The sequence below is a fragment of the Mytilus galloprovincialis genome, chromosome 1, assembly GCF_965363235.1.
Source record: "Mytilus galloprovincialis chromosome 1, xbMytGall1.hap1.1, whole genome shotgun sequence".
In the NCBI taxonomy this organism is placed as follows: domain Eukaryota; kingdom Metazoa; phylum Mollusca; class Bivalvia; order Mytilida; family Mytilidae; genus Mytilus; species Mytilus galloprovincialis.
The window spans coordinates 16947478-16964077 of record NC_134838.1 but is presented as its reverse complement, the minus strand read 5'-3'; the positions used below and the strand labels follow the sequence as shown (position 1 = coordinate 16964077).

Sequence of the window (16600 nt, the reverse complement as noted above, 5' to 3'; positions counted from 1 at the left end):
ACTGGTTTCCTGCCAGGATTTCCGCTTCTTAGTATTTTTATATTGATATCGATTTTTTGAAGGCATTGAAGGTGATTTGTTAAAGTTATGATGTCGTAAAAGTGACGTTTCTTCCTCATTTGTGTCATCATAAATAGGTCTACAATCTGTTATTGTATAACTGTTGGCAAAATGTAAATTCCCATTCGGAATCGACGGTTCTTTTCGTTTTTTGGGAAACATTTCATTATACTCGTTAATGATATTATCACTATTCAAATGTATTTCTGGAACATCTTGACAGACGCTACTAGTTCTCTTACTTTTTATACTTGATGTGACACTTGTTCTTTTTGCACTTGATGCGTCACTTAGTCTTTTTGTACTTGATGCGTCACTTAGTCTTTTATTGCTGGCCAATGAAGACCTATTCGACCTAGTTGGTTCCGGTAAAAAAAAAGAACACTGTTTATCACTCGAAGATTCATCGTCCTCATTATTATCATCATCACTCTCCTCATTTTCGTTTTCCTCTGTGATTTCATAATCGTCCAACGCTTGACTTTTTAACGCATCAAAATCTATCTGTGAACACAGATCCTTGAGAGAAATTTCTGTGATACAAGGTGTTGCTGAAATTGGAGAATCATCTCCAAATAAATTATTCACTTTCATTTCTTGCATCCTGTAATAAGAATTATTAGACAATTAAACAATAGAAAGATTTAAAACTAATTTCAAGTTTATTACACATATGCAATTTAAATTGTCCCCCGTTAGAAGCAAAATTTTGCGATACCATATCTGTTATGTTCCGTAACAGACATCTTAAATTGATCTCTTTATCGGAATGTGTATGGTCTCCGTCACAATCTTAGTGACCTATGTGACATGTTGAAGTTGAACCAACCGTCAGTCATATTTTTTTTGTCGCAATAGGTAATGTTTTTTTTTTAATTTTCTAAAAGTATCATTTACAATCGAATATGAATGTATTCCGTCTTCTGTTAATAGCCATAACAATAATATTGTTACCTGTCAACACCTTTATCTCACCTTTTTACTTGGAATAACAATACAGTTTAGTATATTTTCAATACTTTCATGGTTATTATTTTATGTCCTATTTCGGTTATACGTTCGTCAATGTAATCTTGCCATTCAAAGTTTTGTTTTAAAGCATTCCTGATAAAGGTTAAACGAGGAGATCGAATCGGACGCCCCAATTGTAAAAAGTGTTATATTTATTTGTAAGGGTTCCAAATAGCAAAACATGGGTTTTACCACAGATCACAAAAGGGATAAGCATCTCCTCTTGGTGCCACTGTGTATCTCTTATTTCATTAAATTTATGAAAACCACGAATGTTTCCATTGTTTTTTAGTTTCTTTGTTCATTTATTGATTCAACCTTATATCTAGCGTGAATGGTTCATGCAATATATATGTGTTAATATATGTTATATTTACTAAACTAAATCTGTGCATAATCTATTGAAAAGAGTAATTTAATCAATGATAATATTATTTCAAATACTTGTGCATACATATTGTGTATAGCAGTAACATATTGGTATAGATTAAAATGGAGTGCAAACTACATTGATTTGCAGTGATGATATAACAATTATTTATATAATTCTGTAATAACTTTATCATATTAAAACATTTCATGATAATGCAAAAACTGATATATGCGTTTGTACATGGACACAAATTGCAATTAACAAATTACATTGTGTTTATTTTCAAAAAGTAATATTTTGTCATTTCCAAAAGCATATCTTAAACATGATTATGATGAAACATGGCTGTTTAACGTCATATGGAAAATTAAATGCATCGTGAGGACTATATCGAAAAAAAAACTAGTACTTAGTACCTCATAAATTTTCAAACTTGTACCAGTTAACTTGAAAATTCTATAAATGTTATTTGCAATAAGTACACAGAACTATGTAATAATACCTTTGAGCAAATGATGCAATACCATCAGATGATTCACTCAAGTAAAGACTATGGATGAAAAAATAATAAAAAACTTTAACTCTGAACGTCGCTATTGTGAGTACCAAATTAAGTGTTAATACATTTCTAAAATATCTTTATAGAGACGTCGATCCTACCTTGATTGAGTTACAGACGTATTAGATTGACGTACGATGTTTTTGTAATGGAAAAAGAACATATCTATATTTGAGTTATTTTACCACATTCAACCCGGAACTATGTTATGTTTGTGAATACGCTTGAATAATAACCTGTAACTGATGAAATACATGGCGTATACTGATAGTATTTATAACAGTAGTTAAATAAAATTACTTTATATGAAAAATATGACGTTAGATTTGAACCATTCACCTTTGTCTATTAATATTTTAAATTGTGAGATGCAGTGACAAATCCGAACTGACACATTCTTAAACTTCTTTTATTCGTTCATGTATTTCACTACCGCTTTATAATGAAATAATACTTCAAATTGTTTTGTATTAACATGTAATTGGTATCTGAAAAAGTATCTTTTGGGTTTTGATTTTATTAGAAGAACGAACAAACGTGTTGAGGCATAACTGTCCTCAGGAGAACATAAAGGCTTAGGGTGTAAGTAAATTAGTGATGTAAAATGTTTTGTTGTGTTTGTTGTGTTTGTTTGTTTGTTTGTTTGTTTGTTAGAATTTTTAATCGTGGCCAAAATCATATCGTCTTAGTTTTTAAAAGAAAGTCAAACAATGAACTTCTCCTTCATCCACCATTTTTCTGTCAGCTATGAGTAAATCAAATCTGATATAACATGTTATTTCAATTCCATTTAATTTAATTTATAGTTTCATTTAACGTAGATATTCTCTGTCCAATTTATTTGTTTGATATTTATTTATTCTTTATTTTGTATGATTACTAGATGTTATCCGGATAATCAGTTTTGACATCAATGAATAAAAGATACAAGACCGGTAGTTGTTCATATATTGTTAGGTGTATCATAAGTGATAATTATTACCATTTGGCTTTTTCCACTATGTCTAAGAAGTGTCTATTCAGTCTCTTAGTTTTTGCTAACTCTGCTAGTCTGTTTTTCTGGAATGAAGAGAGAAGAAAACATCTGACTTGTTGACATATTTTGTATATGTGTGTGGTGAACGCACGATTCATTCCAATTATCCAAAACATTGAAATACATTGTTTGAACGTCATTAGGACAAACACCACACGTTTATTAAATTCTGACCACAAACTATAGATTGCGTAGAAAGGTTATATCTACCTCTGTATCGTGTAACGTGTGTTTTATCACAAGCCCAGTAGTCGATGCCACTGCTGGTGGACGTTTTGTCCCGAAGGTATCACCAACCTAGTAGTCAGCACTTCGGTGTTGACATGAATATCAATTATATGGTTATTTATAATAATCTTTCTGTTTACAAGACTTTGAATTTTTCAAAAAACTAAGGATTTTCTTATATCAGGAATAGATTACCCTAGCCGTATTTGCAAAACTTTTCGGAATTTTGGGTCCTCAATGCTCTTCAACTATGTACTTTTTTGGCTTTACAACTGTTTTTATCTGAGCGTCACTGGTGAGTCTTATGTAGACGCAACACGCGTCTGACGCATTAAATTATAATACTGGTACCTTTGACAACTTTTTATAATACTATCAAATAGTATGTTATAGTATTGTTGAGTTGCTTACAGTTTATATAGTGAAAGAAAATGTTTTTAATTCAATGTTCTGCGGAGTATGTAAAGAAGGTAGATCTTCAATTATAAAACAAATAAAAACATTTATATATATATTGCCGATACATAAGTAATTTTAATAAATGGCAATGATTAAAGGGTAAATAGATTTCTATTTGGCTAAAATCGTCTACCTATCAAATGTTTGATATTTCTTTTTGGTTTATTTAAAAAAAATAGTACCCATTGAAGAATGAAGAAATGACGTGCTGTCATGAGTGCTACTGAAAATTTGTATACACACTGCATTCAATACGATTCCAAATTAAAAACTAAAACATTTTGTATAGTTGCTTGTCAGAACAGACTTTCGAATGTGAAAAAGGAACACACTATATGTAAATAAATATTTCGTGAAACTGCAGACTGAATTATCTCCAGAGATTATATCATTAAAGATTGAATTCTTTTTTAATCGGGCGTCGCTGGTGAGTCTTTCGTGAACGAGTTGCGATGCTGGCGCAAATGTAGAACTTCAATCCTGGGGTCGATGATGAGTTTATTTAGTCGACTCTTTTGTGATTCGTTTCGGCACTATTGACGATTTAAACTTACTCGTATTGTGCTTTTCATAAAAAGTTTGCTGAAATCCCTATTTTTCACTATCCCGAGCATTTCTCTTGCTGATTCGTGTGCTGAAACAAGTTCTGCGCTTGTGATTATTCTGTGCAGTCTCTAAAATGAAAAGAAAACAATACAGATTTTCATTTGTTTAATGACCTTATACATCTGCCTATATATTTGGATATCTTATGGTATTTAGGTGGTTGGTCGATATCGAATATCTGATTCACAGATGACGATATTAGTTCCAAATATTGTAACGAGAATCTCGTCTCATTTTTTCACGTATATAACCTACCGAATTAGTGCTATTGTTTGTCTGTTTGCTGCTTTCTTTTTTAGCTATTGTATTGTCAGGATTTTGTTCGACTTGTGAGTTTGAATGCTATTTTGGTATATTCGCCTCTCTTTTAGAGGAGACAAATATCAAATTATATCAAAAGTTTTAATCATGGGTCCATAAACGGAAAATAAAGGGAAATAGTAAAATTCCAATAATACTTAACTCCAAGAAAAATTCAGAGCGGAAAGTTCTTAATCAAATGGCAAAATCAAAAGATCAAACACATCGCACAAATGCCATATTCCTGACTTGTTACAAGCATTTTCTTGTGTAGAAAATGGTGGATTCAACCTGGTTTTATAGTTAGCTTAATCCCTTACTTGTATGACAGTCGCTTGAAACTTTCAATTTATATAGCTTTTTTTTAGAATTTCATTATCATTGGGAACCTCAATCGTATACATTTTCTCTTTTCAAAGATATGAGTCAAGGTCATTATTCAAATTAAGCGGTTTCTGCGATTGAAAAAAAACAATTGATATCTTATATACAAGGAAAACCTAGACAGAAAGAAATGAGTCGATTTACTGGAATTGCTGTCTGTGTTTAGAAACGTCAACAGGATCCTTTGAACAAGAAAAGAGTTCAATTAATGACAGAAATTGTCTGAAGAGAGTTAATGCTTGATTAAATACCAAAATAAGTGAAAGAACTTTGAAAGACACTCATACAATCGGATATTTAAATACCTAAAAATAAAAAAAGAAGATGTGTTCTATTGCCACTGAAACATTTATCAATTATCCAAGGAAAAGATTACATCAGCTGTATTTGGTAAAATCTTTGTAATTTGGGGATTTGCAAAGCGCTTCCACTACTTCCTTTATTTATTCTTTTACCATTTTCATTTGAGCGTCACTGGTAAAATATTTTTTTTTTAATCGAAACGAACGTCTGACGAACACAAAAATAAACTTAGTATGTTAAAAGAGTTATTTATTTACCAAATACCCAAGAAAAGGTATATAGACGACTACAGGACATCATACATCACTTAGGAGTAAGACAAGTTGTATACAGATTTAAACTCATAGGTTTCCGTGATAACGATAAATTTTAGCTTTTGGGAAAAGGGTTCAAAGGAGTCAGTCATATCCCCATAAAGAATAAAATGTCCCTACTAAAAAAGAGATCGGACTGAAAGTATGATTCAAAGTAAGGAACAAAATGGTATTCAACAGCTTTTGACGACTAAACCATTTATAAAATACTTAGTAAGAGAAAGTGTTGGAATTGTCCTTTAAATCTGTTTAAGGATGTCTAAACGAATGATTGATAAAGTTATATTAACATTGTTTTTTTCAATTGTTAGTTGAACTTTTAGACATGTTAGAGTACATACAATCTAAGACTGTAATCTTTCAGTAGTAAAAAAAAAGGAACAGCAAACTTAGATATAAGTATCTTGTCCGAGTATTATAGTCTGTAAAACAAATCGCTCTGATTCTAACAAAACAGTCACTGACACAAGTATTACAGCACATTTGTAACGTTTAGAGGATATTTTTTCAACAAATGATCAGTTTTCTAAAAAGGGACTTACTGTGCTTCTCGACTTGTCGACTAGTTTCGTTGTTTATATGCAGTAAAGTAGCCTCATATAAAAATTCACATTGAGCGTCGGTTCAGAACAAATCTTTCCGACACAAAAAAATGATTTCAGCTTTACTATTGTGAACTTTCCATTTCTATGTAGCAACATTTAAGCCGTGCCTGCATTAGGAGTATATATTTCCAAGTTGAAACGATATTCGAGGCTTCAGTTTCCTACCATGATTTTCTTGATAGCGGCTTGCTGGTCACAATGAAGCTATTAAACCTAGATTGTTAAACGGTGAAGCTGAATTATCCCTTTGAAACTTACGAACGCCATCCCAGGTTGGATGAACGTTACGTAATGAAATTGAGATGATAATGGAAAATTTTATGAGACAACAACCCGAAAGGAGAGCAGAGTCCACTAATGGGTCTTTAACACAGCGAAAAAAATCTTGCACTTGGACGCGGGCTCAACCTGGCTCTAATTATAAAAATTCAGAGAAAAGGGACGTCATACTTAACTCAATAACATATAAATGAAATAAAATTTTAAGAATATTCAAGATTAAGAAAGGCCAGAGTCTCCTGACTTTGGATAGGCGCAAAAATGCGGCGGTGTTAATCATGCTCTGAGCGATCTCAACCCTCTACTTAAACCTATAGCCAATTTAGAATAAAACAAAAACACAATCATTAAATATATGAGATGAACATACCCTTAATAAATGTTTGGCAGATACTTGATATGTTCAAATCGAATAAGTATCTTTCGCCTCTCTTTATTGGCATCTGGTATATTTTATGGATAAAGTTCAGCTCTCTAATTTGTATTTTGAAACAGGACTTAAATGTTTGCTGACTTCTCTTGCAAGGCAATGCTTTAAAAATATGTTTTAGGGTTGCATAAAATCACGTCGTTTATTATGCTAACGTGTGATGTTTACTCTAAAACACAGTTATCGATATTAGTTAAAGATTGCATGACATTATATCAACAACCTTCGTCGGGCCTGATTGCTCTAATTGCGAGCACATATAACATTATATTTACTATGTATATGTTTATTCTCACAAACCAAATACAAAGGTATAGTGATAAATATACATATTTCAATACTTTTAGATACTAGTATTGTTAACAACATTTGTTGTTATGTTTCTTATCGCTGAACCACATTTTCTATATATATATATGCATAACATGTTGCAAATAATGTATAGCTTCCGATAATTCCAATATTTGATTAGAAGTCTGACCATATAGGGATAGCAATTATATCAGTCTGATGTTGCGAGCAGGTGTTACATGAATTATAAACGTGTAGGCTCAGACTTCATTTTGATAAACTGCCTCCACGTATTTACTTGTAAGAATAAACGATCTAATGTCTGATCTTAACTGGATAATATGCTTTATTTATTTAACATTTTCAGATTTTATCTGGTGCTTGCAATATAGTAAGAACAAACGGTAAATTAATAGAAAAATTATTAAAATGAATAAATATTTTAACAATTAATTATTTTCTAACCGGTCCAGTCATAACGTTCTCCCTGTTAGAAAATTCACGATTAAAATTATGAATTCATCAATCAAACAAAATATATATGTATATCACTTGATATCTATTCAGACTTATGTTTTTGAAGGCTGTTAATCTGGGGTTATATAGGATATGGGATATAAGCATTTAATGAAATGATGGTTATTGAGTGACAAAATATCTATAATCGAAATAAAAAAAATCTTTGAAAGGAAATTTCTTTTTTTTATATTCAGAAAAGTCTTTCTGGATTTTGCTTGCATATGTAATGAAACAAACCGACCAGTAGTAGTGTAAATTATTATCCATTTAAAAACCGTCCGTCTCCTGAAAAAAAAACAATTAAATAAAACGCACAACAAATATATTATCATCCAAATGTCTAGCAGTTTGATGATAACATTTTCGGTGTATTTATTGTTGAAATCATTGTGGTTCTTTTAAAAAGTAAAATGTATCATGACCTTATACGAGGAATGTGCATCTACGTTTCCAATCTTTATAGAAATAGATCTCCTTAAAGAGACAGACGATAAAAACAATCTTTAAATAGATTATTCATCGTGAATAGTAGTACAAAGCGTCGAAAAAAAACAAGGAATTTTAAATAACTACAAAATTGGAATTATTGTGAATGAACTTTTTGTTGTAGATCTTCAGAAGTTTGAAAATCCACATATGATTGACACCGCAAAATAGACCTCAACACAACTCTGGAGTCAATTCTTTGCTGTAGAAAGAATAGTGACAAGAACTATAAACAAATGTTTAGTCTAATTGTTACAGTACCCACAACCTGGGGTTTCTAAAATAAATTAAATGCGCTATGAATGCTCGATTCATTCAGATAAGTCTCTAGTTGTGATCATCTGGCACGCGCCAAACCACAATTTTGGCATCAGCCAGTGACATTCAATCCTTCTTCTAGTCGATGGGTTGGGGAATTCTGTATTCAAAGCCTTTGATTAAATGTAACAACTATCATAGTTAAAATTTGACTAATTGAAGATGTTTGAGACGATGCACAATAGTAATCAGAAGTTTTAAAACATGAAAATGAAAAGGGGATTTTTCATACAGTTTCTTATATAATAAATTTTATGCAACTCTGCTATGTTGACAACTCGATTAACATTAAATAAAGATTTGTGATGATCTGCTTCGAAATGTCAGTCCACTAAAACTTCAAAGCGTTTCGCTATAAAGGTTCAGAGAAGACTTTTAGTTTGGAAATCTATACAGATTATCTCTAATGATAAAAATTTAAGATGTAATATAAAAGGCATATGTACATACGTACCACACACGACATCCTTTTAGTGCATCAGAAATGCCGTAAAGTTAATATTAATCGCAGAAGCGCTGCTATGTTATGAAGATAAAAGATAAAAGTTACAAAGATGTATAATAAACTAGACGTGATGACAAATCCTGTTTGGTTTTTATATGCACATATATTCATTTTTGGAGAGATATGCATTTTAGAGAGCAGGATTTATAGGCAGTGGAAAAACATTCCGTGAAGAAAAGAAACGATAACATGACTTTTTGTAAACAAACAAGTATTTGCCAAATTATTTTTATATATTTATAAAAAGGTCGTGTAAAACAAAATAGTGTTTCAAAGAGCTACTTTGGTTGCATGAGGGAAAAAGGATTGTATTTAAAGTTCTAATTCCTCCAGAACGTGCCCATTAGTAGTTCAAATAAATTGTTATTTTCAATGCTTTCAAAAATCAGTTGCCATTCTGCTGAATGCTGTAAAAGTTCCAAGAAGATAAATAAGAATACAAATGCATCTTTAACAAAATCGTTTACTTTGACGTAATTTCAAATTTATCTTCCTGAAAGATAAAGCATTTATCCTGGAAATGCATTTGTGCAATACAATTGTTTGATATAGTTTTATCTTCAACTGATTCCTTAAGCTGTGTCATGCTGCATACTGGTTTATGTTTTTATCTTTTCCTGTTAGTATTTGTCTTTTGCAGGAATTGCATTAATAATCAAGAAGCCGTCATATATTGTCCGTATTGATCGGGTTATTCACAATTAATGTAAACATTGGTCTATGGCAGCTGTTATGGGTAATAAAGTAACACTGGTTGGTGAAAAGTTAGAGATAATTGTTCATTATTTACGAATTGCATATACGATATATCAAATTTATATACTATCATGGGAACAAATTACAGGGAGATGGTTGTATAAAGGAGCTTTATTATCACATAAATATGCATTATGATTAACATGGCATTGATTTTTCGACACAATATTTTCTTATCCAACTCCGAACAGTGAAATATTTTAGATTATTTATCGCAATTTGGAATGTTTCTTCAATTTAGTTCTAAAGTTTCTTTTTCAACAATGCCTATTTTCAATCTTAAAGACTAATATGACCATCAACAGAAACGGAATAAACCTATTAAAAATCATCACAATGATACCAAAATATACATGAGGCATGTAACAATGGGTAATCGTGCACTTTAAAGGTGACGTTATACAACATCCATTTTAATCTGAAGCGTCAGAGATGCTTTAATGCACTAAAAAATCACAACCGAGAACGATGTTCAGAACATTGTGGATAGATAACGATAGTATAAATTACTTTAACTCAAATTTTATTTCTATGATCATTACGAAATAATGATGCGATATTTGTTCCATTATCAAAATCGTTATTCTAACGATTCAGCTTCAAAATGAATAAAGACCACGTGTGTATATAATTTTTGTCCACACTTACATTTCAATATTGTGAAAGATGGTTTTGCACAGTATTGTGTCGACTGAATAAATTACGATACACGAAAGATAAAAAAGTGATTACTTTAAACAAAAGAAGTTAAATTTGAGATTTTTTAAACACTCAAATGTTATTTTCTACTTTATACCTTCGAAAACTAGACGGTCAATTTAAAAACGTGGTGGACCTTTATATTGCTTTCGGTTTTATGACGACAGGGACATATAAATAACAACGTATTATCTAATATTAATTTTTACACAATATTGAGCTTCACAGCATTTAAAATTTCTTCAATTCTTTAGTGAAGCTAAATGATTCAAATACTCTGTGATTAACAAATTTCACTGAGTTGAAAACCAAACCTCATATCTACAAATGGCTAAGGAGAAATGATATATATTAAATTCATTTTACATATGTCAACTAGTAAGTAATTCACCTGTTTAGAAAAGTTAAATAACAGGACGGAGACACAGATTCAGATAAGTTTAAATGATGATGATGTTGGAGGGTTATACAAAATTGAGTTGCAGGGAATACACAATAGATACAAATCAAAGGCATGTCGGATAACTGCGATTAACTCGTGATAAAGGCTTATTAAAGCAATAAGCTACAATCATTAAAGCTACCGACTTCAACATATATCTCAATAGCATTATTGATAATTGTTTTGTTCATTGTCTGAAGGTTATACTAGAATTTAATTCCATTGGCTCTCATCCCGATCTCTTGGTGAGTGTTCTAATTTCGGTATATCCGATAACTCTTTTTGAATGCTCTGGTCTGATTTGTAAGTTGTTTTTATTACAGTAGACAATGATTGACTGCCTAATCTGTACAATAAAGAAAATGGTTTACTACATTGCAACTCCCTAGGTTAATATGAACATACAATTGCATTTAACCTTTTATTATTTTTATTTTTAGAGTTTATTAATAATTTGATAAAACATTTCCCTTGGAAACTTCGTAACATATTACAGTATAACAGGATGGATACACTTTATGTAGTAAATATTCATCTCACAGCAATACATGTCTTATGATTTCCGTAAACATTTTACAAAGTTTTATTCACAGGATCCCCTATTAAAGGGGAATCACCATTTATAACCATACCATTCCTGTTTTACGAGGAAAACTTATCCTTGTAACTTATCTGTTCCTCGAGTTTTCTATCATGTAGACCCTTACTTTTAAGATAAATATTGTCGTAAAATGATGGATGAACTTAAAACGCCATTTAAATCCCTTTACATTAATATCAATCTTCTAAAAATGAAACTGTATTTGGAATTCCAGTCCCCCTTAAAAAATGACATGCCAATAACATGACCGGTACAAATTTTTACTGCACCAGATGCGCATGTCGATAATAAGCGTTGCTGGGTATTAAGTTTTACTTTGTAGTGTTTAGTGTCTTGTTCATCCTTAGACGCTTTTTATTTTTGTCATGCCGTTGTCAGTTTTCTTAGACTTAAAAGTTTTAAATGTCCCCTTGATACCTGTCTGTACATTTTAAATCAGAGTCTTCGGTAATGTTTTTGGGTTAACCTTCATCGTGAACACTTAAAGCTAAAACAAGGAAAGTATAACAATGAAGAAAGATAAGAGCTGTGTTGACCAAAAGTAACATAAAAGCAAAAATGTATCTAAATGTATAAATACTAGTACTGCAAATAAATATCCTCGATATCAAGAAAGATATTGACTTTATTCAACAAATACCATTAGTACTCAAAATGATGGTACAAACAAATATTTCATTGCTGCTACGGTAATCATCTTTTGTATTGAGGCAGATGAATTTATGCAATACAAACATCTATTCATATAGATATCTAATGCAACCTTTGGATGTATAATATAAATATTCCCGCTCACTCATAAATAAATGTGACCGTAACAATCAATTAGATGTAAACTGTTCTTATGATGCTGAACCAAGGAATACACATCGAAGTAACATTTCAACATCTTCGCTGCAGTCAGGACTCAGCAGACAATTCCCTAAAGTTTGTATTAGATGTGTTTAGTCTCCATTTAAAATAATCTCATAGGAGACTGACCGATAGAAAAATGACTGCAAGCAAAATATCTGAACAGTACTGTATTCCCCGCCAAAAAATATTTGAAAAGTTTAATTACTTGTTTTAAACAAGACTTTATGGTTTTATGTTAAGGAATTTCAGAACCAGTTATGATTATAAGGTGTAATTATTTAAGATTCATTTACAAGTGGTTTTAAGCATCCAGGTACAGTTCCAAACTAAGAAAAAAGTTCTTACCGGGCTAAAAAATAGCATGTGAGGACTCTTCCAACGACTTGTTTCTGATACGTTTCTGAAGTATGGAACCAACCATCGGAATATTCCGTGTTCACAAAAAAGCAATAATATGCTTAGAATCAAACCACATGACAACATAACAAATAATCCTGCATGATGTGAGGCTTGCAATCTTGAATCTTCTTGTGAAATACTCTGTTTATAACACTGCTTGTCTTTAAAATGAATGTCGATTAGGTCATCTATATATCCATTTTCATGATACTCTTTAATCTTTTCTGAGAGAGGAATCTACAAAACATACACACTTTGCAATAACTCAAAAAATACAATGTGTTAACTAGCTACACCATACGCGAGTTTCGTTTGCATAAGCCGTAATGTTGAGCTTTCTTTTAGCCATGGCGTTGTAAGATCCTTTTGACTATTGAGTGTGAAAATCCCTTCAGTATCTTTCGCTTCTCTTTGTTTACTCCACATCTGATTCTTACTAAGTATTTACTCACTATCAAATGTGATGTCCCTGTATGTAAGTTCTATAATAAATAGGGTTATTTAGACCTTGTCTATAGTTACCATATTTGAATACCAAACCATCACTCCTTTGAAAGATATGACTACACAAATCGAAATCTTAACATATAATGTGCAATATGTTGTTATGAAAGTTCTTTGATGAAACAAAACAAGGTCATGTGGAGAAATATGGGTGACGGATGACAGAAAAAGTATTAAACCGTTTTGTGTTTTTTTTTTGTTGCACTTCAGTGTTTCTGTTGTTTCGTTGTTTTCCTCCAACATGTTCTATATTTGAAAATGCCTATACAAAGTCAGGAATATGACAGTTGTTATCCATTCGTTTGATGTGTTTTATCATTTGATTTTGCCATTTGATTAGGGACTTTCCGTTTTGAGTTTTCCTCGGAGTTCAATATTTTTGTGATTTTACTTTTTTTTTCTTATAGTTGTGTGTTTACCTCAGTTTTAGTTTGAAGCCCGGATTTGTTTGCTCTCAATCGATATATGACTTTCGAACAGCGGTTTACTACTGTTGCCTTTATCTAACCACAATTATTCTTAAACCAGAAATTATTATATGTAAGATGATCAAAAAGAGTAATGCACAAACAACTATTAATGTGGATACAAATTGAAAACAAACTTAGATATTGAAACAATCATCTTATGTAGAAAATGGAATAATATATGTATCCAGATAACAATATGTGAGAGTTACAACACCCTGACATACCAAAGATTATTACAGGAATGTATGAAAAAAATTGAGGCGACCAATTTTTAGAATTTTCTTATAATTGAAGCCGAGCCGTAACGTTAGCGAGAAAAGGTAAACAAAAAAAAAACACGATTTTTTCCATATTTTTTTTTTTATAAAAATCAATAAATCAATAAATACGGTTTAATTTCAGGAATGTATATACCAGGGAATAACCTTTTTCATTTCAGAGCAGTGAATACTTCATATAAACACCAATACGCTTATAATTCCACCACCTTCCGCACTTGCAATGAAAAACATTGAAAAAATAGGACCCCTACTTCAAAAGGGGTACAAATTTCTGCCCTGGCTTGGACCCTCCTGTTCTTATCGAATTTCGATTCCAAATACTTACGGGAATAAGCTGTAAAAATTTTTATTCAATCGGAGGATAGGCTTTTTTTTGTACCCATTTTGAATATCACTATTTAATTCCACAGTGCAGACAATCAAAATCCGAAATTTTATCTTTAGACAAAAAAAATATATGTTTCCTGTTATTTTAATGTATGAGAACAAAAATAACATGTAAATTTATTTATTTTTCTAACACAAAGGTGCTTAAAATCAACATTTTTTTCCGTCAGTATTTTGCAGTACTTGATAGAAAATAAATTACAAAAGCGCGCCATTTTTCAGTTGACGTCGGCCGACGCAAAATAGTCCAATTTTCGGCGTAGAGCTACTGAGCGCCGCCGAATCACATTTTGGCTGAAAAGGCACATCCGGTTGTCCTACTGAAATAGATTGTTTAAGGGACAATCAATTAACGATATTCATGATAAATGAATTATTGTATCATTCTGTGCCCAATGGCAAAAAGGAAATGCAAATTCAGGACGCTAACCATGTGCTAGCTCTGAAGGGAACGATGCCCAAATACCTGGATAACAACTTCTTCGACTTCAACCCAGACAATTTTGAATGCTTAATAGGGAACTTTCATATATTTTTTTTAAGTGCCAGGTTTGACCCGACTTGTGATCATTATCACAACAATTTCTTACTATTAAAAAAATACAAAATCAAATCAACCAGAAAAAAAAACCCGCCATTCTATCAACGGTAAAATGTATGGGTCCACAGAGAAGATGCATCTCTACAATGAATCGCAATTTAGTACAAAATCATTTAAATTTTATTATTCAATCGACAGAAATACGTCAGAAATCTTGAAATTCATATTAGAAGCAATATGCTCAAATTTCAAGTAAATTAAATATCATTCTCCTGGCAACATCGTAACTTCCTTATTAAATTTTCCACCACAGAAAAGTAAGGTTAACCAAACATAACAACGTTATTCAAAATCAGATGATTTATAATCTTATTTACAAGACACTGACAAAAATAAAAATAAATACTGAACTGAACCGCTACCAATCACTATAAATCTCTATATTTTAATAAAAAAAATTGTATCTTAAGAAAAAAGGTTTAGTTTACACTTGAAGAAAAGTTGCGAAATAAAAACAGAAGGGTTCAATGTAAAAGTTTATTAAAGTATTTTTCTATTGATCATTTAGTTCATGCTTTAAAATAAAAGAGACAATTTCCTTATTTATTTTCCGATGCTCAGTTTAACTGGCTATTGTTTTGCACTGTACTTTTGTCAATGACATTAATGGTATCATCTTATTTGTATTCGTCTGTATAAGCTTATATATGATAACAATGAATGATAAAGCGAAATTCACATTAACATAACTTATATGTACTTCTGAAATAATATAAAAAATAATAATTTCTAAATGATTAAAAGAGATTGTATAACTTATTTGGTATTTATTGACCTAACTTAACCTGTAAAAGGTAGTTCAGTTATTTTAAATTTCATTTTTTTTTCTCTCAAGGAAAACAGTTGCAGTTTGGAATCGCATTTAGAGACAATCTTTAATTCAAATGAGGATATATACCCACTTTTTGTAGCTGTTGACAGGATGTGTCATGGTGTCCTTTGACTTCTATAAGCCGAATGCCTCGTCTATCCATTTGAAAGTAAGCACGTTAGCAGTGTTTATAAAATGCCATAGTTATGTGCGGTGGTGTCGAAATGTTCGACGATAGACTATTCTTAAATTAAAATTCTTCGGGCGCAATGTTCTTTTCAAAGGGTAACTAGCTGTCAAAATCTTGTTCACCGATTTGACTTAAATTCTCATATGTGATTAATAACATACTCAAACACACATTCAAATTATAAAAAGTATTGAATAAACAATTAGCAATGCATATACTAGATAATATATATATTCAGATATATAAACGCCTAAAAAGTGTACATAACAACACCAATGATATAACAAGGAACTATAAATGTAATTATTTATAAATATTTCGGATAACAGATATCCTTCGTCAGTCAGATTCTGATGTTAAATGAATCATCTTTAAGTCTTCTTAGATTAAACTTTTACTAAATCTTGAAATTTATACAATAAAAAAGGCAAACCGAACATCAGTTAAGACGCTTGCACCATTCTAAAAATTTGTTGAATATGACATAGGTTATATGACTAATTACATCAGAGAGTTCAAATATATGCTTTAAAAAAAA

General features: G+C 31.2%; 1 protein-coding gene across 1 annotated transcript in view; it reads right to left on the bottom strand.

Moving 5' to 3' along the window:
- The window catches only part of LOC143061973 (glutamate receptor ionotropic, NMDA 3A-like), a 72063-nt gene that overhangs the window by 2566 nt on the left and 52897 nt on the right, over positions 1 to 16600 (bottom strand). The window contains exons 6-10 of the mRNA XM_076233832.1: positions 12765 to 13055; positions 4281 to 4400; positions 2986 to 3062; positions 1947 to 1994; positions 446 to 664 (exon numbers count right to left, since the gene is read on the bottom strand). Coding sequence (XP_076089947.1) covers positions 446 to 664; positions 1947 to 1994; positions 2986 to 3062; positions 4281 to 4400; positions 12765 to 13055 — 755 coding nt within the window. The remainder of the gene's footprint in view (positions 1 to 445; positions 665 to 1946; positions 1995 to 2985; positions 3063 to 4280; positions 4401 to 12764; positions 13056 to 16600) is intronic.